This window comes from Nycticebus coucang, chromosome 1 (assembly GCF_027406575.1).
Source record: "Nycticebus coucang isolate mNycCou1 chromosome 1, mNycCou1.pri, whole genome shotgun sequence".
NCBI classification, from domain to species: domain Eukaryota; kingdom Metazoa; phylum Chordata; class Mammalia; order Primates; family Lorisidae; genus Nycticebus; species Nycticebus coucang.
Window position 1 is genome coordinate 110,379,326 of NC_069780.1, and position 21,608 is coordinate 110,400,933.

A 21,608-nucleotide genomic window follows, 5' to 3' on the forward strand; every position below is an offset into this window, starting at 1 on the left:
ACTTTCTTATTCTAAAACTGGTTTGTTTTATAAAATTAGTCAAAATACAGTACTTAAGAATTCTGCCCCATATCGGCAGCTAGCGAGGCAGAAGAGGGAAGCGCAGGACGGGCCCAGCCCCTCCTTTGTCAAGAATTTCTACAAGAAACCACGGTCAGAGGCAAGGGAGAAATTAAATAAAGGGCACTGCTGTCTTCCTCAAGAAGGAATGTTTTCCACACTGTTTTCACCCCAGCATCATCACATATTTGGCAAGTACTGCTGCCCTTTGTCCTCATTCTGGTGACAGCATTTATATATGTAAAATTTCTGCTCCAGCAAACTCACAAGCCTGTAAGGAAATCATCGAGCACCCGGAGCTGCAGCACGTGGAGCTGAGCTGTGCCGAGCGGAGGGCCTCTGCCCTCACTGGGCTTCAGCTTTGCAGCACAGGGAGCCTTCCTGTAACTACCCACATACACACAGATACACGCACCGACATGGACTTGGCACGCAAAACAGAATAAAACCAAACAAACTTCTACTCATATAAAAGAAGGAAGAAGATAGAAGAATGGCTTTTGCAAGCCTAAATCCAGTTTTGAAAAAGAGTACCTAATGCTCCCGTGCTTCTGAAATGTCTTTGATTTATTAAAAAAAAAAAAAAAAAAAAAAGACGGTGCCTTTGAAGGAGTAGGGCGCTGGCCCCATATACCCAAGGTGGCGGGTTCAAATCCGGCCCCGGCCAAAAACTGCAAAAGAAAAAAAAAAAATGAAATTGTGGCAATGCACTACCCTGTAACTATATGCTAAAAACAAAACATCACATGCTTTAATGGGTGGATTATTTGAAAACTTGAAAATTGTTCTTTGAATTGGACACAAGGCCATAGAGAAAACATTTGCATTTCCAGTGACAGCTGTGGCAAAATTACGAAACAATAAAAGGTTATCTTGGTGCCTTCTGAACTTCCCCAGCACAGGTGTGTATGCGCCGTCGCACCCACAGAGGAAGGCGCGGTGCACCTGCCGCGGGAGGGCTGCGAGCCTGGGGTAACCCGGGGGCCCAGCGGCCGCTGCGCACGAAACTCTGGCGGTGGCGCGCAGGGATTTAGATTTAGTTTGAATAGAGTGGGCCGGGGCATGGGTATACTATTCTAAGATTCTGAGCTGATTCCAACATGCAGCCAGGATTGGGAGCCACGGGTTTTGAGGGGAGATTTGTGGGCACCATGACACCAAGTGTAAGTTTCCGCTCCTCCAACAGTCCCACGGAGCGGGGCCCTGGGGAAGTTCTCAGGGTCGGGCGGGAGGGGCCCCGGGTGGGCTCAGCAAGGCGCAGGCCGGTGTCCACACCAGCATTTCCCGGCTAGTTCCAGTTCGCAGCCTTGCCCTGTTCATGGAGCATCGGACCTTCCTGATTGCACATTAGACTTTGTTTTCTAGTAAAGCAAACAAATTACCACTTTATCGCCCGCTGTCTTGGTCACTGTTGCCTTATACATGTAACGTGTGGGTCACGGCAGGAGTGCCGAGACGACTGTGTTATGGTGTATATTTCACCTGGAAGGACAGTCCGCAGCGCCCTTGGCGATTTGCCCCAGCAGCCCGCGGGGTCATCAAAGATGCTGCAAGGTTTCACCTGTTCCCGAAAGGATTTGCTGATTTCTGTGTATCTCAAAACTTTTGTAATGACTCACATATCTTGCCTTCCAATCAGATGGTAAATTAGCTCTGTATCGCAGGACCATGAGAAATAATTGTGATTGAATGACCACATTTCCACAGACCTTGAGACATTTCCTGAGGACTCTTGTTCTTGTCAGATCAGTGAGTTAAATAAGAGGAAGAGGTCAAGAAAACAGCACACAAAGAGACAACGTACAAATTGGTATTCCGTAAAACATACCTTTAAATGATCTTGTGTATGTATTCCGGTTGTTAAAACAGGATTAGCCAGTAAATAAGCTGAAGGAACAAGACATAGGCCTGGTTTTGCTTCAAAAGCGTCTCCCCGGGCCCAGCCCCTGGGCCTGTGCCCGTCCGGCCCCTGCCCACTCCACTGCAGCTGACCCTGCCCCCTGCTGCGTCTGAACAAGGCTTCAGTCTAGGTCTGGCCAAAGGCAGGCAGTGCCGGGACTGGGACTGGGGGCGGTGGCTGAGTGCTTTCCTCCCTTTCTCCCGGTAAGTACCTCCTTTAGCACAGGCCAGCAGTGGTTCCAGCTTCCCTTGGGAGATGCGACTATCTCCTCTGTCCCTCTGGCCTAGGGATGGTAGCAGCTTCTTGCAGTTTCTGATCTCCGGTTGCCTCACCCTTGCCTGCCAGGTAACCAGCTTCCTCCATAACATTCCCTTTGTTTTAAATATTCAGTTAGGCCAGGCCTGGTGGCTGACACCTGTAATCCCAACACTCTTGAGAGGCTGAGGCAGGTGGATGGCTTGAGCTCAGTAGTTGGAGACCAGCCCCACCAAGAGTGAGACCCGGTCTCTATAGCAGGGTGTTGTGGCAGGTACCTGTTGTCCCTGCTACTTGGGAAGCTGAGGCAAGAGGACTGCTGTGAGTTATGACACCACAGCACTCTACCCTCCGTGACAAAGTGAAGACTCTTGTCTCAAAAAAAAAGAAAGAAAAGAAATGTTCACAGTGGGTGAGGCCAGATGGTTCACACCTGTAATCCCAGCCTTTTGGGAGGATGAAAAGGGAGGCTCACTTGAGGCCAGGGTTTCAAGACTCTCCATGGCAACATACCAAGACCCTTTCTCTACAGAATATCAGCTAGGCCTGGTGGCATCTGCCTGTAGTCCCAGCTACTCAGGAGGCTGACACAGGAGGATCACTTAAACCCAGAATTCCAGGTGACAGTGAGCTTTGATTGTGCCACTGCCCTCTAGCCTGGGCAACAGAACAAGACTCTGCCTCTAAAAATAAATAAATAAACGAATAGTCAGTATTATTTTTGTTTCTTAGTTGGCTGTGATAAACTCTGATAGAACAGATAGGCATGGATTTGGAAGGCTGTGTGACCTTGAGCAAATAATTTAATCTTTCAGTTTCTCCTCATAAAATAGAGCTAATGGTCCCTAACCCAGGACGTGGCACAGTGTGAACAGAGCTGGCATGACTGAGAAGGCTGACCCATGGTCTAGTTCATTTTAAGAATACAATTAAAATATTCCACTCCCTTCTTCTTCCCTTGGCATCTGATTGTGGTGAATTAGGAGCCAGTGAAATGAATATGAGAAGTAAGCAGGGCAGCGCCTGTGGCTCAATGGGTAGGGCACTGGCCTCATATACCCAGGGTGGAAGGTTCGAACCCCGCCCCGGCCAAACTGCAACAAAAAAATAGCCAGGCGTTGTGATGGGTGCCTGTAGTCCCAGCTACTCAGGAGGCTGAGGAAAGAGAATTGCCTAAGCCCAGGAGTTAGAGGTTGCTGTGAGCTGTGATGCCACAGCACTCTACCAAGGGCAATAAAGTGAGACTCTGTCTCAAAAAAAAAAAAAAAAAAGAAGTAAGCAAAGGAACCTTATCAAGTTCACTTAAAAGGTTTTTGTTTAGTACTTTGTCTCATAACTGTGTTTTATATTAGTCTTACATTTCTATGCGACACCCAAGGAAATAAACTACAAGGAGGATAGAAAATTCATTTCTGAGGCCAGGCGTGGTGGCTCATGCCTGTAATCCTAGCACCCTAGGAGGCCAAGGCCAGTGGATTGCTTGAGCTTACAAGTTCAAGTCCAGCCTGAGCAAAAAATCGAGACCCCCTTCTCTACTAAACATAGAGAAACAGAGGCAAGAGGATCACTTGAGCCCAAGTTGGAAGTTATTGTGAGCTACAATGCCATGGCACTCTAAAAGAAAATATGACAACCTAGAGAACAGAACTTTAGTATCACATTAATAGGATTTCTATCAATATCTCAAGGGGGAAAAAGTATAGTCTACTTAAAGTAATCTTGTATCTGCTGAGACTACTCAGAACTAATGACCCCAGCACCTCTCCACCATGGAATCTCAATGACCATCCATCATTCCCACCCCTTAAGGGCTATATCATACTCTAAAAAGCACCTGTGGAATCTAATTAACTGTCTGAAAAGTGTCAAAACTGATTAAAGAAAATATTATCAGATGTTACTCTTTTTAAAGGCTTAAATGCAGTGGAAAGCAAACTAAGCTGGGAAAAGCCAGCCTAGAGGAAATTTGTATTGGACCTCTGCACTCCCACTGCTCTAAGTCTGCACCTTTTTGGAGGCCCTCTAATTCTGCCTTTCTTACTCATAAAAGTCACTGCAGCCAAGGGATCTGTCCTGCCATAGAAGGCTTGCTAGCTGCAATCATGGGGCCTCTCAAATGACTGGGCTCCTTCGTCATGCTGTCACTGGGTCCATGAGTCTAATTAGACTAAGAAACACCTTTAATTAACTTGGCCTAATGGAATCAATTTATGACTCAGGAATGTGATTGCTAGTGTCAGCCAGATTAACCCTCCTTCATGCTTGATCATATGATGCTCATCAGATGGGCTCCAAATCTAGCTTTTTAAAGTTTTGTCTGTGTGTGTATATATTCATTATAACTACGAAATTCTTCAGAAGATAAAATCAAAAATATCAATGGCATTCAATGTAGAAATATACATTGTAATATATCACTGACTACCTTTATAGTATGTTCTTAAACACATCTTAGAGGTATCTTTTAATAATGTTTTTTTATTCTGCCTGAACTTTGACAGTTAGGTCATTCACAACCTTTTCTACTATTTAAAGTACCCCACTAATGATATTTTAATATAGAATTTACCAGAAGATTTTTGCACGTCTATATAAATACATATGTATTATACATACATGTACATGATACATAAATATGTGCATATGTGTGTGTATATAGTATATATATTGTATGTGTATAGAATTGTATATATGTATATATGTTACAAATTGGCTCAAAAGATCTATGGTGGATTTATGGGTGATCTTTAAAGAAATCTCTGAACTCCCTGAAGCCACATGGGAAATTACATTTCTGTATGTGTGTATTTTGTGGGAAAACAGTTCCTAACTTCCATTTGATTCTCAAAATGGTCTGTGATCATCTATCCCACCACCTCCAAAAAAAAAAGCTTAGGAATTTATGATTTATGGTCTAGAGCTGTACTGTCTAATACTGTTGCCACCAGTCAGTCACTCAAGACTATTGAACACTTGGAATGTGGCAAGTGTGAATTGAGATGTGCTGTCGGTATAAAATACACAATAGACTTTGAAGAATTAATATTAAAAAGAAAGTAAAATATCACAGTGATTTGTATATTGATTACATGTTGAAATAATATCTGGCATTTAGGGGGATAAATAAAATATACTTTATTTAATTCTACCAGTTTCTTTTTGTTTTTGTTAATTTGGTTACCAGGAAATCTAAAAGTGCTCAGACTGCATTTCTATTGGACACTGGTGTGGGGAAAGTCAGAGCTTCCTCACAGGCTTGCTACTGATTTGTAGGAGGTTCCTACCAGCAAAAACTTTTCATAATAGTTACAAAATTGGACTCTAAGAAATGTTTCAGCAAAAAGTCAAACTATGACTAAACATAACAGGGGTAAAAGCATATATTTAAACTATTTTCATCCAAGCAACCCAGCATAATTTCCTTTAGGCAATCATGAGTAAGTCTGATGTTGACTCTGAACCATTGGCATCCGAATTTGTACACAATGCATGTAGCGCACTTTGATAAGAACCTTAGGACAGAATGACTCAAAGCAAACTTTTGGTCTTAGAACATCAATAAAGTGATAGATTTAGAAAGCCTAGGAAATGTATTGGAAAGTATTTGCAAAGAAATATCTCAAGGGAAATACTGGAATTCCCAGTCTTTAAATATATATGTAAATAGCATCTTGATTGATGAATCTAGGGTTCACCATCCTTATTTAGCACATAGCACCTCTCCTTTACAGATGTAGAAATGGTGGGAAAGGTTGATTCATGGCCATGCGAGAAGAACTCTGTGGTGCTCTCCACTGGGTACCTGGATGCTCGTACACTGCCTGGCACAGCAGATGCTGGTAAATGCTCACTGGCTGGTAAGAGTTTTCTGATTCTAACACAAAATTTCTACCTTCAACTAGTATCTGATTACAATACCTTTGCTGTTCTCCAATCACATGCTGGGAGAGAAATGTGTAACTAATTTTTTGAAATTCTCACCATGTATCAAGGGGACATAAATATTTTAGCTTTCTCTATCAACAAAACTTTTGCATATATATATATATATATATATTTTTTTTTTTTTTTGGAAAGCAATCTAATGTTAAATCATGCTTCCTGGTTCCAAAACAGAAACAGCAGCTTGACTGTATATCACACCCAATTGGCAGTTACTCAATGCACTAAAGAAATGAAATCTCTCTCTCTTTTTTCTTCTCCCGCAAGCCCCTTGATCTCAGTTGCTTCTGTTTTGGATTTTTCTTGGCCTCCCAACCCAGCAGCCTCTCCCGCTTGTTGTTGGCGAGTGCACATCCAACTCCATTCCTCAAAAAGTTGTGAGCTTTGTTAAGAGGTCAAAGACAAACCCTAGATCTGCGTTCTTCCGCGAGCTGCGTCGGAGTTTATCCGGGAGTTCACCTTCCGGAACGGAATTCGCCTAGCGACAACTGTTCCAGTCAACTTGAGAGCGCAAGTCTGGCGCATTACACCAAGCAATGTACACAGGCCCGGGCGCGCTTTCACATACCACAGGCGGGTGAGTCCTCCGCCCGTCGGGGAGCCTAGGCTGAAGGTCTGCCGGGCGGTCGCGCCAGTCTCCACCTCTTCCCCGCCAAACCTGGGCAATCATTGGTTCACATGCCCAAAACTGCAAAACACGCATACTCCCCTCCCAGTCCCGCCCGGGTACAACCGCTGCTGTTTACCGTCTTATACCACCAGCTCGCGAAGGCCATGGCGACAACCGCCTTGCTCCGATCAGCGAGACGGAGGACCTGGCGAGGGCGCGGGGTGCTTCGCTGCAGGCGCCGGGCTCACACTTCGTCTGACTGGGACCTTGCTGGCACCGCGCCCTTCTCATGCTGCAGCTGCTCGGTGGGCAGGCACCTGGGGGCGGTGCCCGAAGTTCGCCCCGCCCCGCTTGCCTGGCGCCGCCCCGCCTGATTTGGCTCTGGGCTAGTGAGCGTAGAGGTGCCATTTCCGCAGGCAGCCACACCCTTGCATCCCGACTTTACACGGAAGGCAGGATCCCGCTGTCCTGTGAAACGCCCGGACTTTTTCTGAGGGGACTGAAAGAACTTTATTTCCCTTCATCCTCATTCTCATTTCACTCGTGTCTCACCAGCTAGCTTTTCTCGACGCGCCCCCGGCCCACTACCCGGCCAACATCCTGTCCAACGCACTAGACCCAGGCCCGGAAACGTCTAGCCACTTCCAGCCACCTGCCTGATGGGCCGCGCTGAGCCCGAGACTCGGCACAAGAGCAGCAGGCCCGGCAGGCCCGGCAACGCCCGGGGAAGACAGCCCACGACTCTGGAACCCGGTTCCCAACGTCGCCCCACCCCTGCAGCTCGGACCCGAGCGCCACTCACCTCCTGGGTGTGGCAGGCCACTGCGCTGCGCCGGGGTCGCGGGGAGGCTGCGGGCTTCTGGCCAGGCTGGGACATGGCGAGGCCGCAGCGGGCGCTGTCTCGGGGAAGGAGCTGCGGAGAGGAGAGGCCCAGGCTGGGAGCACGGGGAGGGAGGGAGCGGAGGGGCAGCGAGCGCGCCCTTGAGGCAGCTTTTCCGACCCAGCCCCGCGCCCGCGCACGGGCTCCCCCTGGCCGGGTTGGGTCCTCCCCTTCCTGCCGCTGCTGGCTGCGGCCCGGGGGTAACTGTCCTGAGCTGCTCGTCTGTAACTTAACACCTCTGCCCAGGGTCTTCACCCACCGACCCTCCCGAGCCCCCGGGACTGCACAGCTTCCCGTCGGTCAGAAAGCCGGAGCTGGAGGTTGCAGGGTTCCCCACTTGAACTGTCCAGGCGTATCTTGCGGTTGTGCTACCGGACAGCGGGACCTAGGCTAGGCCCATCTGCGCCTAGACCCTCCTATCTAAGCGTCTGGAGAATTAGAGACCTGTCCTGCGTTGTGCTCTAGAGAATTTACCGACTCAAATCTGGCTCAATCTGGTCTTTCTAGATGAGGAAGAGGCTCGGGAAGACCAGTCGGTCGGTGTGTACGCGCGCGCCGGCTCCTGTGTGTTCTGTCATTTTGCTTTCTTTGCTTTGTTTTGGGGTTTCTTTTTTGTTTGTTTTTGGTAATTTCGGAAGCTTAATAATCTCTTATGGAGAGGAGGCCCTAGTTTCCGATCCACAACGGCGCACAATTTAAACCCTAATTTAAACCCTTCGAGCTGCTCAGGAGTTCGGCGGATTTTATTTCTGAATCCGGATTGCTTTTGTCTCGGGCACCGCTCACACTGCACTTCCTGTCCAGGGGCTGGAAGTGGGTTGAACAAGCCTGGCCGGACGCGCTCGGGAGAGACTGTCGCCCGAGATCGCTGCTGGCTCCTGATCAGACCTGGCGTGTGCTAGCATCGTCATTCTGGGACCCGCTCTCGGCCGTGTTGTGTTTTAGACAGTTAAGAGGGAAGAAGATTACAGGGTAAGGACGGCATTCTGGTTTCCTCTCCACCCCTCAGAGTTAGGAACTCTGACTTCCTCTTCCTCAAGCAACAGGCTGGCAGCGTTCTCACTTGTGGTAGGGATGGGAGAATTTAAATGCATTTCCTTTTAAAGGGTTACTATCTGTGTGTCTCGTATTGCTACAAACAGAGGGTAGTGCAGGCATTTATAAATAAATGAAGCGATTTGTATATGGGGACTGCATCCATTCAGGAAAAACTGGTGGCATCAATTATATTCAGAAGGGGGGAAATATGTCATAAGCCTAAGAAAAGATCATGAGCAGCCACTGCAGTCATTTCAACAAAAGCAAAGATGGGGTGAGGTGATGACTGCTCTTTGCCAGCTGCTGCCCCAGGGACTGGAGTGGCTTATTATTGGGGGCCTAGATGTTTCAGAGTCAAGGTTTTAGGTACCTGGAGTTATTTTAACTCTGGAAAAAGGTTCCCCACTGACTAGTTGGCATTAAAGTTTGAAGTATTTTCCAACAGAATATTAAAAAATTGAATTTAAACCAGTTATTCATATTTTTTAGTCTTCTATGTAAAGCACTGTGAAAGTAACAGTAAAGGATTAAAAACATAACATTCCCTGCCTGGGGACTTACAGGGTGGCTGAAGTCATATGGCATTTGTACCACATGGTGATTTAAGTGACACTGAAAGACATACAGTGTGGGGCGGTGCCTGTGACTCAAGGATTAGGGCACTGGCCTCATATACCGGGTGGAGGGGGTGGGTTCAAGCCTGCCCAGCCCAAACTGGAAAAAAAAAAAAGAGAGACATACAGTGTGTGAGTAAATAAGCATGAATGTGCTGTGGGAGTTTGGGATTTTGCAGGTGTGGATTATGAGATTCAAATGCTGCCTGGCTTGTGGGGTGTGAACAGGAGGAGGGGTGGGGACAGCTCAGGAGACAAAGAAGAACCCACACCTGGCTGGAGCTGAAGGTCTATGTTCAGGAGTAATGAATTCATTCATCACTGTATTAACTGAGCAGCTACACTGCACTACATGATAGACTATCAAAATCCATAAGAGATAATGACCCTAGCCTTCAGGCTTTGCTTGGGAATCAGAACTCACATAAGCAGAACAATTACTAAACATTGCATTAATGACCATGAGCAAAGAAGAATTTTAAAGATGCTGGAGAAGAGAGCAGTGTTTTCTTTCTTTTATAGTCAGTGAGGAGTTACTGGACTTTGACCTCATTGACCAGCATTTGCATATCTTGGGAAAGTTCCTTTTAACTGCACGTGGTTTCTACTGTATCATCTGCACAAATGGTAAGCATTTGTCAGTAACACACCTCTGCTATGGAGAGAGTACGGGAGGCTTCTTACTGTCAAGGACTTTAAAGTCCAGTAGAAGAGACGGAGTTTATGGCAGCCCCACCTGGAGTGTGTCTGTCAGGGCACTGGTTGTTCCAACAGCATGTGTGTGCTCACCTCATATCTGTGTCACACTGTAGTTCTTGCAATATTTCAAACTCTTTTATTATTGTATCTGTCATGCTGATCTGTGATCAGTGATCTTTTATGTTACTATTGGAATTGTTTTGGGGTGCCCAAAACTGAACCCATACCCATAGAAGATAGTGAACTTAATCAGGTAATGTTATGTGGTGGTGGTGATGTTTGTTCTCAGTGCTCTGCTGACCAGCTGTTCCAGCTAGGGATCTATTTAGGAACCTATTTGCATATAAATATATACTTGAAACAGTATTCCTATAGAAAAGTAAAGAATAGAGCTGGCTGGGCACTCATAGCACAGTGGTTAGGACACCGGCCACATGTTCCCAGGCTGATGGGTTCAAACCGGCCCAGACCTGCTAAACTAAACAAACAAACAAATAGCCACGTGTTATGGCTAGAGCCTGTAGTCCCAGCTACTAGGGAGGCTGAGGCAAGAGAATCGCTTAATCCCAAGAATTTGAGGTTATTGTGAGCTATCAAGCCACAGCACTCTACTGAGGGTGACAAAATGAGACTGTCTCAATAAAAAAAAAAAAAAAAGCGAGAGAGAGTCAAATAAACACCCAGGTTTGAACATACACCATAGTGGGCGAAGCTTTAGATCCTCACAGCTGTGTTCCAATTCTAGCTCTGCCACTTCCTAACTGCATATTCTAAGCAAGTTACCTAATAATTTTGAATCTCAGTTCCCTCACTTCTTACCTATGGATAATGAAACTGAATATCTACTTCCTGGGGTTGTTTGGAAAAGTGAATGAAGCAAAGTAGTAAAGGACTTAGCACAGCACTTTGCATATAATAATTGTGCAGTAAATGCTGGTTTCAATTATTAAATTGCATTTATTATTGTTAAATTATTTTATTAATTAATTTATTTATTTAGACAAAGTCTCACTCTGTTACCCTGGGTAGAGTGCCATGGCATCATCATAGCTCATAGCAACCGTAAACTCTTGGGCTCAGGCAATCCTCTTCCTTCAGCCTCTGAGTAGCTGGAACTACAAGTGCCCACAACAACTCCTGGCTATTTTTTTCTTTAGAGAAGTGGGTCTCGCTCTTGCCCAGGCTGGTCTAGAACTCCTGAACTCAACAACAAAAAATGTACCTGCTTCTGCCTTCCAGAGTGGGCTAGGATTATAGGCATGAGCCACTGCACCTGACCTAATTAAATAATTTTAAACTCCTAAATATCTCTGGACAGGGCCATTTTTGGCTGTATCCTAGGTCACAAGCAATCTCCTGTCCAAATGATGAATATTCTAGATCTGTTTCAATTCAGCCAGCATTCCAGACATTCTTTAGACCACAGCTGAGCAGCACCCCAGAGGGGTCCTGATCCAGACCCACATAGCTGAGCTGGCAGCCAGAATTCTCCCTTATGTGCTCAGTCCTGCACATGGGTGCTTTTTCTATTTCCTCAGGAAATACAAACTTAATTGCCATAGTTGTTTCATGTGTGTGTGTGCTGATGGAATGGCTAGTTACTTGAAACTACCCCAGTGTTTACTAGGCAATAAAGAGACCAAGTGTGGGGTGATGAATGCAAGGTACATCCTAAATCCAAAGTCCTGCAGTGTCCTTCCTGTCCTGGAACTGTTACAAGTTTGTTATGGCCCCTCACACTTGGAGACAACACAGGAAACTGAGTCACAAAATTACATTTTCTGACAGACAGTGTATCTACAGAAATCAAATTATGTTTTTGAAATCTTGCTGTTTTCTTTTAATTTCAATTTTTTTTTTTTTGAGACAGAGTTTTACTATATTGCCCTCGGTAGAGTGCCGTGGCATCACAGCTCACAGCAACCTCAAACTCTTGGGCTTAACTGATCCTCTTGCCTCAGCCTCCCAAGTAGCCAGGAATACAGGTACCCGCCACAAAGCCTGGCTATTTTTTTGTTGTAATTGTCATTGTTCTTTGGCAGGCCTGGGCTGGGTTCCAACCCTTCAGCTCTGGTGTATGTGGCTGGCACAATAGCCGCTGAGCTACAGGTGCTGACCCTTAATTTCAATCCTTCCCCCACTCACAAACACTACTTTATTGAGTTAATTTTTTATATAGAAATTTTTGCAACCTTATTCTCTCCATACTAAACAACTTGCTTCAAATACTTAACAAAGCTGGATTAATCCTTTAATGTGTTGTTTCTGTCTGGAATGTACCAAGACAAAATGATTCATAGGATCAGATTTTATTATGAGAATTATTATATTCTTGGGATATAGACATTTTCAAATTAATTATCCTTTCTATATCTCCTAACCAACCCCCTCCTCTAAAAAACTAGTCATCTAAGTTTTCCCCAGGCAGCAGACATGCCCTAGGGCCTAGCCCTCATTCCCTTGGCCTGTCTTTATTCATTAATAACTACTTCTTGTAGCTTACCCAGAGGCATCTATACTGGGATGATATGCTAAGCAACCCATGTTTCTTCACCATAGAGAAGAAGAAAACCACACTTGGTCACCAACGTGACTCACTCTGGGCTACAGCCACCACACTCAAACCACACAATATGATACTGCAAACACTGGTTAGATTTTACCCAGAAAGTGAAGCCAGCATGCAGAGTGAGGTGTTCTGCCCCAGATGGACCTATGACCTCCACTCTTTGGTGTTTATAATAGTCTTGATGCTTCTTACTACAGACCCTCCACATTACAGCTTTCATGGTATTGGGCTTGTTTTTGATTTTATTTTTTTCCCTTCATGTCTTTTTTAGGTTCAGTTATCTTAGCATTTCAAAAATGCTCTTCAAGTGCCTGCAAGCCAGAGTTTTTTTTATTGAGGAAAAGTGTCTCTTTGGTTATAGTGCTCAAAGTCATTTTGAAAAGATGCTTAATCTTAACTTTTTGACTCAGTCTTCAAGAATCCAGTAGTTTCTGGAAAGGGGCATTAAGAGCATGCACTGTGACCATTTGGAATATCTGCCCAGCCCACTGCAGTTCCTGCTCCTCTGGAAGAGCGTCCTAGACCCCACCATTACGCTAGCCTCTTCTCCCCAGCCCACTGATGACTGATCAGGGTAGACTTCATTTGAACTGACCTAAACAGGTTTTCTTTTTTCATTGGGAAGTGGAGACCGAATAAAGAAATTAAGATGGAGACAAAAAAGCTTTCTAGGTGTTAAAAAACTATAACATAAAGCACACAGAGCTGGGCTTCACTGTGGAGGCTGGGGACCCAGAAAGCCAACCTATGTAGGAAGAAAGAGCCACAGTGGAGGTGGGACCTGGAGACAGAAGAGGGCTGAGCTTCCTGCAGCCTTCCAACTGAGCCCCGTCTCTGGTGAGGCCCAGCCGCATTCACTTTGGTTATGGGAGGAACACTATGTCCTTGAGTAATCTCCCCTCACTTCCAACTAGTACAAGTTGGTTTTCTGTAATTGAACTACCAAAAGAGTCTCAACAAATTTCAAAAATAAGCAGAATAGGGAGTGCCTATGGCTCAAAGGAGTAGGGCGCTGACCCCATATACCGGAGGTGGCAGATTCAAACTCAGCCCTGGCCAAAAACTGCAAACAAAAAAACAAAAAACAGAATGTTATTTTTGGAAACTGTTCTAAAGTAAAGTTCTTGGTAATTTTTCCAAAATTTGTTTTCATGTAGCTTTCAGTGGAAAGTACATTTTACAATGCAACAAGTAGAAGTTTCATAAAATAATATTTATCTTGTAAAATAATGTTTTATTAATATGTAGACACAAAGTAGGAAAAGCTAAAATAGACAACACTAGAAAAATGCAGGTAAGACTAAGGGTTATTTGTTTCTTTTGTTCATTTTTGCTTTCTAGTCATTTGACTATTGAAAGATAGCTATTTTGTTTTCTCAAGTCCTTTATTAAGTTCTGCCTAAAGAAGCCAAACTAAAATATTTCTTAGTATTCTAAATATTGGGTCAAAACATAAATATCTAAGGATAAGAAAAATAAAAGAGCTTTTAAATAATTGACATTTCATCTATAATTTACTTCTTGTTTAAGCTAGGGCTTTATATGCATTTTATGAATCCTGGCAGCAATGTTGTGATCTTTCCTTATACCCCTGTTTTTAGAGAAGGAGATGGCTATTTAAAGAAGATAAGAATCAGTCCCACAGTTAGGAGGTGGCACAGCTGGATTCCACAGCTAACTACTCTGTAGCTTCAAATTATTGCTGTTCCTCTAGAAGCAATAACCTCATTGTTCCTTCATAACCACCTCTTTTTCTCGGTCTCCCAGAACTCTCTAGATGAAACAATATTCATTTATTAACCTATCTTTCCGTCCATCCCACTCACACACTCATACCTACAGCCCCACCCCAAACATAGGGATGGGAAGCTTGCATTTGACTTTTGGGAAGGATTTCCTGATGATCAACACTTGTCTGGCTTAACTTCAAAACCATTTAGGCCCGGCTTTGCCTCAGGCAGTGGATCTGGACTGGTGGGCCTAAGGTCTGCTCAGATCCAGAGACTCCCTAGCTTGTCTGACCCACCATGGAGATAGAAGATAACTGAGGCACAGAGTTACATGTCCCCCTGGAGCCTGCCAGAGTCTACCAAGGCAACCACTGAACTGTGGAAACACTGCCATTGGTTTGGGAGACAGTGGTGTGGGAAGACCTAGCCCAAGAGGGAGCCTGTGTGTCTGGAGGACTGGGAGGCATTCCTGCATCACTGGGCAGGGTGTGGACTCAGCTGTGGCCTAATTGACCCTCCCAAGCATGTCATCCCAGAGGAATTGACTGTGTCTCCCATGTGGCATGTACCCCTTCTGAAACATGCAGTAGTCAGACTCTTGCTGTTGGAGCTTCCATGACCACCAATTTCTGTCACCAGCTTTTCTTTCTAGGATACTTAAGATACTACACCTTATGTTTTGCAGTGTGTCACTTTAATATGGGCAACGTGATCACAAATACAAATATGTGGGGAGTCTAAAAATAAACAAATGGCACCTAGCTCATTCCTTAGTGGGCTTGACTGAATGCTGTGTGGGGAGGCTCCATGACACAGGGCACTTAAGTGGAAGCTTCACAGAGGAGTCACCTAAACATGGGTTTCCTCTTAGTGGGTGTGCTGTGAGCTGATTGTATCTGTACCTAAGTTTATAATTAAGTACTGCGGTTTACTCAGCTAGTTGTTCTGTTTTATGTCACTCCCTCAGGGTTTTAATGGAGCACTATTTAGTAGTACTTACAGTGGCTCTCAACCTTCCTAATGCCGCACAACCCTTTAATACAGTTCCTCATGTTGTGGTGACCCCTACACATGAGGAGCGAGCAGTGTCTCAGTTCCTAAGACCATTGGAAATATTTGTTTTCAGATGGTCTTAGGCAACCCCTGTGAAAGGGGAAAGGGTCATTTGACCCATGGCGGTTGAGAACCACTGAAATGATATTGCATCAATTACCTCAGTTAAAAATATCCCTGTGACCCACTAATTCTACATTTCTCCCTAAAGTGTGTTATTCTTGAACCATGAATATTCTAATTTTAGACTCCATGTAGGAAACCATTTGTAATTATTGAACAAAACAGAGACAAATACATGGTGTCTCCATACATATAGATATAGGGAAAATGGGCAACGATAGCTAAATGTACTTTATTTACAAAATGCTCATTACAAAATTTCACAAATATTTATAAAATATTTCTGTATGTGTTGACATAAATGTAAAAAATACTAAAAATATAATGAGTTAGTTAATTGTCCTAGGTATGGCAAACTTTGGGACACCCAGTATTATAGCCAGGGTTAGAAAAGACCTTACATTGCTCTCTTGTGGCCAACATTTCCTTTTTTTTGCCGCATGTTGGAAGAATGAAGAATTATCTTGGGCCACACAGTAAGTATACAATCACTAATGAAAGCTAATGGGGGGGGGGTGGCGGGCTGGGGGAGTCCATTCGTGCATACTTTTCATGATATCTGACACCTCTGATATGCAAAAAAAAATCTTCACAAAATCAGCATGGCCCATGGGCCACCTGTTGGACACCCCTGGTCTAGACTTTGCTTTAATTAAATCTGGTGTCTTATGAGAACTATTCCTGGCGGTAGTCCTCCCACTCAGCCCCAGGGCCTACTGTAGGGAGAATTCTGTAGTGGTGAAGAGCAGGGTTTTGGACTCAGTTAAGTATAGGTTTGAATGAAGTTAGGCAGTTCTCTGAGACCCAGTGTTGGTGTCTGTAAAATGAGCCTGCTAATGCACTCTGTCCAAGGCTGCTATTTTTAAAACGCATGTCACAGGAAATTGAATGCACAGGTTGAATTCATCCCTTCCCCCCCCTCCCCGCTCCCCGCGAAGCTCCACTAAAAGAAGGCTAAATGAACTTAAAACAAATAGGAAAGTTATAAACCCCCCAAGGTCACACCTGTAATCTCAGCACTTTGGGAGGCCAAGGTGGATGGCTCACCTGAGCTCAGGAACTCCAGACAAGCCTGAGCAAGAGTGAGACACCCCTGTTCTTCTATAAATAGAAAAACTAGCCAATTGTCCTGTCAGGTGCCTATAGTCCCCACTACTCGGGAGGTTGAGGCAGGAAAATCACTTGAGCCCAGAAGTTTGAGGTTGCTGAGAGCTATGATGATGCTACTCACTCTACCCAGGATGACAGAGTGATACTCTGTCTCAAAATAAATAAATTAATTAAACACAGAAACAAAAATAAATAAGCCCACAGTGTTATAGAGCAGGGGACACTTACAGACATGATAGAACAACACATTCTTTTAAAAGGAAAAGTGAGACATAGTAGTGGAAACTTGGGACAAAGAAAGCTGCCACCCGAGGCCAGGGAGCAGCGGGGACGCTGGTGGGAGCGTGCCAGGCCCTGCGCCAGTTTCCAGGCTCTGGGTTGGGGACAGGGCGTGGATGAGAGGAGGAATATGGACGGAAGTCTTTACAGACTTAAGTTGGCTCTCCAGACCCTTCATCCCTCACAGTCAAGCACCTGCCCTTTCCCAATCTCAAATGAGACGGGAGTTCTCAAGGAGGACGGTGAAGGGATAAGAAAGGATAAGAAAATTAGAAGAGCAACTCGGGACATACAACATGTCTCCAGTGGAACTTCTGAAAAGACAGAACAGAGAAAGCAGAGGAGATGTAATTAAGTGGTGACATAGAAGAACAATCAGAAAGAAGGGACTGAGGCCGTTCACACAAGTTCTCGCTCCCGCGGCGCCAGGTCCCCTTTGGAATCGCGCAGAGACTCCCAGGGCGCCCTCTGCAGGCGCCGCCGAGAAGGCCGCGCGTCTCTTTCCCGGCCAGGCCGGGCTTCCCTGCGGAGCGCCAGGCAGGCGGCCTTCTGTCTGAGCTAATGAGGGAAGAGGATGGAGTCAGGGGCATGATTTCCTTAAAAGCACGTGTATTGGTAGTGTTATTTGGGTCTATGTTTCGTGTGTCCAAGTTTTTTTTTCCATAATATTCTTGGAAAGAGATAATCTACCCACCTTGTCATCCAACTTTTTTTTTTTTTTTAATTGTTGGGGATTCATTGAGGGTACAATAAGCCAGGTTACACTGATTGCAATTGTTAGGTAAGGTCCCTCTTGCAATCATGTCTTGCCCCCATAAAGTGTGACACACACCAAGGCCCCAGCCCCCTCCCTCCGTCCCTCTTTCTGCTTCCCCCCCCCATAACCTTAATTCTGAGAGCAAAAAGAAGTCAATAAGTGCTTCATTGTCAGGATCAGAAAATACATTTCCAAACACAATTCTAAATATCTACTTTGCACTAGTCTCATAAAAATATCTTTCCTAAACCTTCTCCGTCCCCATCTTTAAAGGTATGGTGTACATTTGGAAAGCAGTAAAGACTGTCTTGAGTTATCTTTTCTTTCCTTCCCCACCTATCCTCCAACATGTGCACACACAAACTACACACACACACACAAGTAAGCAGATAAGAGGTAAGTAGACAAATTACGTACATGGAAAGTAAAGGGGACTACTGTACAAATTGCATAAAATGACTTTGTCTAAAAGTTTTTGAGGAGAAAGCTTGTTACAGGAAATTGTCCAATTGTCAATATTGAGTTTTAAATTTCAAGTCACAATTTATGATTTCTAAATGCGAGAAAAATATGAGTATATTTATTTAAGTGAATAGTATACTAATCAGGATAGGCTAGACTATAGTAACCAGCAAACATAAAACCTTCGCAGCTGATTACATAAAAGTACTTTTTTTTTTTTTTGAGACAGAGCCTCAAGCTGTCACCCTGGGTAGGGTGGCATCACAGCTCATAGCAACCTCCAACTCCTGGGCTCAAGCGATTCTCCTGCCTCAGCCTCCCAAGCAGCTGGGACTACAGACACCTGCCACAACACCAGGCTATTTTTTGGTTGCAGCCATCATTGTTGTTTGGCCGGCCCGGGCTAGATGCGAACCTGCCAGCTCAGGTGTATGTGGCTGGTGCCTTAGTCACTTGAGCCACAGGCACCGAGCCTAAAAGTACTTTTTTTTTTGAGACAGTCTCACTCTGTCTCCCTGGGTAGAGTGCCATGGCTTCATACAACCTCAAACCCTTGGACTCAAGTGATCTTCTTGCTCAGCCTCCTGAGTAACTGAGGCTACAGGCACTCACCACAACACCCAGCTAGTTTTAGAGGTGGGGTCTCACTGTTGCTCAGGCTGGTCTTGAACTCCCGAGCTCAAGCGATCCACCTGCCTCAGCCTCCCAGAGTGCTGGGATTATGGGCATCACCTACCATGCCCTGCCCCACTTTTTTTCTCTTGTAAAGTCCTCTGCAGGCCCAGTGGCTCCCTGAGGCAGCTTGCTTCCTCCTCACTCACACTGTTTCCATCCTTAATGCCATTGTTTCAACCTAAGTAAGGCCTACTGCAGGGGAAAGGAGATTGTGTGAAAAATTCTAATCGTTCTTTTATTCTTCAATCTGGAAGTGACCCTCATCACTTGCACTTCCAGCTCATTGGCCAGAACAAGCTCCAAGGCCCCACTTTAATTACAAGGGAGTCTGGGAAACGAAGGGAGCACATGGGTGCTTGGTGAACACTGAACATCTTTCCCACAGGTAGCAAGTATGGGTGCAGAGCCCAGCTGAGTCACTGATTCACAGAGTGATTTATTTAACCTCTCTATGACTCAGTTCCTTCAACTGTGAAACATAGGTGACAGTAGTATCTAGTATAGGAGTTGCTTATAAGGATTATAAAAAAATAGTAAAATCTTTTAGAGCAGTGTCTGTTGCAGAGAGTTTTTGATGATGGTCGCTATCTTCTTACCATAATTACAGCATTATCTTACTTGCTGTGTACACCAGGGTTTGGCTAATATCCACTACCTCTATGACTTGATACATTTAGGTGCAACTCTAAGAGGAAAATATTTTATAATTTGGGTATCCTCAATAAATCTGTGATGCATGCAGGATAAACAATTTCCATTTTATTATGTTAGGAAACAATTCAGAGACTATTCCACTGGGTCAAGGTCATGTTGCTAAATCTGGTTAGAAGACTAGAATCTAGATCTCCTGACTTTGGATACACTGATCCATCATCCCCAGACTGACGGTGAGATAGAAACAAAGGTAGTTAAGGAGGTTCAATCTGGGCCACAGAGCCAGGACTTAGAAATTAGGTCCCTTGACCTCAGATATTTAAGAGATGGTGATAAACAGTGAACACTGGCAGAGGTTACACTCCTATCACTGAGAACCAGTGGTACTTCATGGGAGAATTGTAACCATGCACATTGAGACAAGGTGTCTGCAAAGTCAGACAGATGCTGGGGTCAGGACCACATGCTCACGTTGAGACCACACAGTTACAGAAACATGGTAATGCACTGTCCTTATCAGAAACCAAGGGCTGTGGTGGGAGTCTGAGGCTCACTGACATGAAGAAAAAATTATTGTAAGCAAATTGAACCATAGAAGAACCTTCTATTAACTCTAAATCCTTTTGTCAATTGTAAAAGATTGATCAGCATGAAGTTGCCATCTCTGTAATTTGAAATTTTTTAATATAGGCAATTTCATATGGTTTAACCTAATACTTTGGATAGAGATGTTCTTTTCCTTATGACTATCTGTGTTCCCATTATAGTTATACATGTGTAGAGATAAAGTCTATTTATACAACAGAATATATGAATCCTGCATCTACCATGTACCAGACACTATTGTAGGCCCTGGAGATAGATTAGTAAGCAAGACAGGTCAAGCCCCTGCTCTTAGTTGGAGCCGGCTGAACAGGCTGCCTTTCCTGGGTTTGAATCCCAGAGCCAGGGCTTCGGTCAGCCTACTCTGCGGTGGATGCTTGGCTCTGCCACTAGCTAGTGTGTGACCATGAGCAAGTGTCTTCTCTCTCTCTCTCACACACACCCACACACTCATACATAAAACCTCAGCAGAGTTCACAGGGCAGAGGTATATAGTAAATCCTGCTATAAATATAGCAAGTGTAACTATCACATTTATTACCACCTGCTGGTTTATAGACCCCTCCCTTCAAAGATTTTCCATTTAAAGGGAAATAATATACAAAAATTCTAATTCAAATGCTGAAACAAACACAGAGAGAAATAAACAGGTTTACCAGGACAGGAGTTGGACTCAATACCATGAAGAATTCATTGGCGTTGCTGAGTGGTGTATACTGGAAGAGTTACAGGGGTCCTCAAACTGCAGCCCGCGGGCCACACGAGGCGGTGTGATTGTATTTGTTCCCGTTTTGTTTTTTTACTTCAAAATAAGATATATGCAGTGTGCATAGGCATTTGTTCATGGTTTGTTTGTTTTTTTAATTATAGTCCGGCCCTCCAATGGTCTGAGGGACAGTGAACTGGCCCCCTGTTTAAAAAGTTTGAGGACCCCTGGAGAAAGACCAATAAGTGAGTGAGTCTTCAAACACAGGGAAGGCTCAAGACTTAGTAGAAACAGGAGGTTGAGTCATTCTAGGAAGAAGAAACAATTTGAGTAAAAAGATCCAAAGCCTTATGAAAAATATAACCCAAAGGGTAGACAGTTTTCACAGAGAGAAGTGATATAATTGCCTTTCTTCCTAGGATCACTGAAAACGTAGCTGTTCTTTTTAGACTATATGCCAAAAATTAGAAGTCAGATTCACAAGAGGCATTTCCTAGCATTAGAAAAAGCTGGAGAAAGTCTCAGCTAATTTTGAACTGGAATCTTTATTACTGTGTCCAATTATTCCCCATCCTGGATCTTTTGCTGCTGTACTGAGTGGCTTAAAGCAACAGAAATTTGTTCTCACACATACAAGTCCAAAGTCAGAGTGCTGGCAGGGTCATTTCTTCTGAAGGTGCTCAGAAAAGATCTGTCCCAGGCCTCTGTCCTATCTTCTGGTGAGTCCTTGGCTTGTGTCAGTATAACTCCAATCTGCACATAGGCAACCAATAAAAATATATATGTTACATTTGTGTATAAAGTACACATATGAATTATAGTTTACAGCTTATCATTTAGAATTCCCAGAATTTCCAACTCTGTTGTTTTGTGTTTTCTTGAGACAGCG

At 44.5% G+C, this 21,608-nt stretch overlaps 2 protein-coding genes across 12 annotated transcripts in view; one reads left to right on the forward strand and one right to left on the reverse strand.

Annotated features, from left to right (window-relative positions):
* The window catches only part of CAST (calpastatin), a 131,842-nt gene extending 124,014 nt beyond the window's left edge, over window positions 1–7,828 (reverse strand). For 2 of the 10 annotated variants that reach the window (XM_053586161.1, XM_053586193.1), the window contains exon 1: window positions 1,889–1,927. Coding sequence is in view for 1 of the 10 variants with exons in the window: in XM_053586201.1 (XP_053442176.1) it covers window positions 6,904–6,933 (30 nt within the window). In the remaining 9 variants the exon portion in view is untranslated. Of the gene's footprint in view, window positions 1–1,888; window positions 1,948–6,564; window positions 6,725–6,903; window positions 7,068–7,569 lie in introns of those variants that run through there. The other 8 variants (XM_053586231.1, XM_053586201.1, XM_053586211.1 and 5 more) reach the window with 8 other exon arrangements.
* Window positions 7,829–8,433: 605 nt separating this feature from the next.
* The window catches only part of PCSK1 (proprotein convertase subtilisin/kexin type 1), a 395,546-nt gene continuing 382,371 nt past the window's right edge, over window positions 8,434–21,608 (forward strand). For both annotated transcript variants that reach the window (XM_053586263.1, XM_053586273.1), the window contains exon 1: window positions 8,434–8,619. The gene's annotated coding sequence lies outside the window, so the exon portion shown is untranslated. The remainder of the gene's footprint in view (window positions 8,620–21,608) is intronic.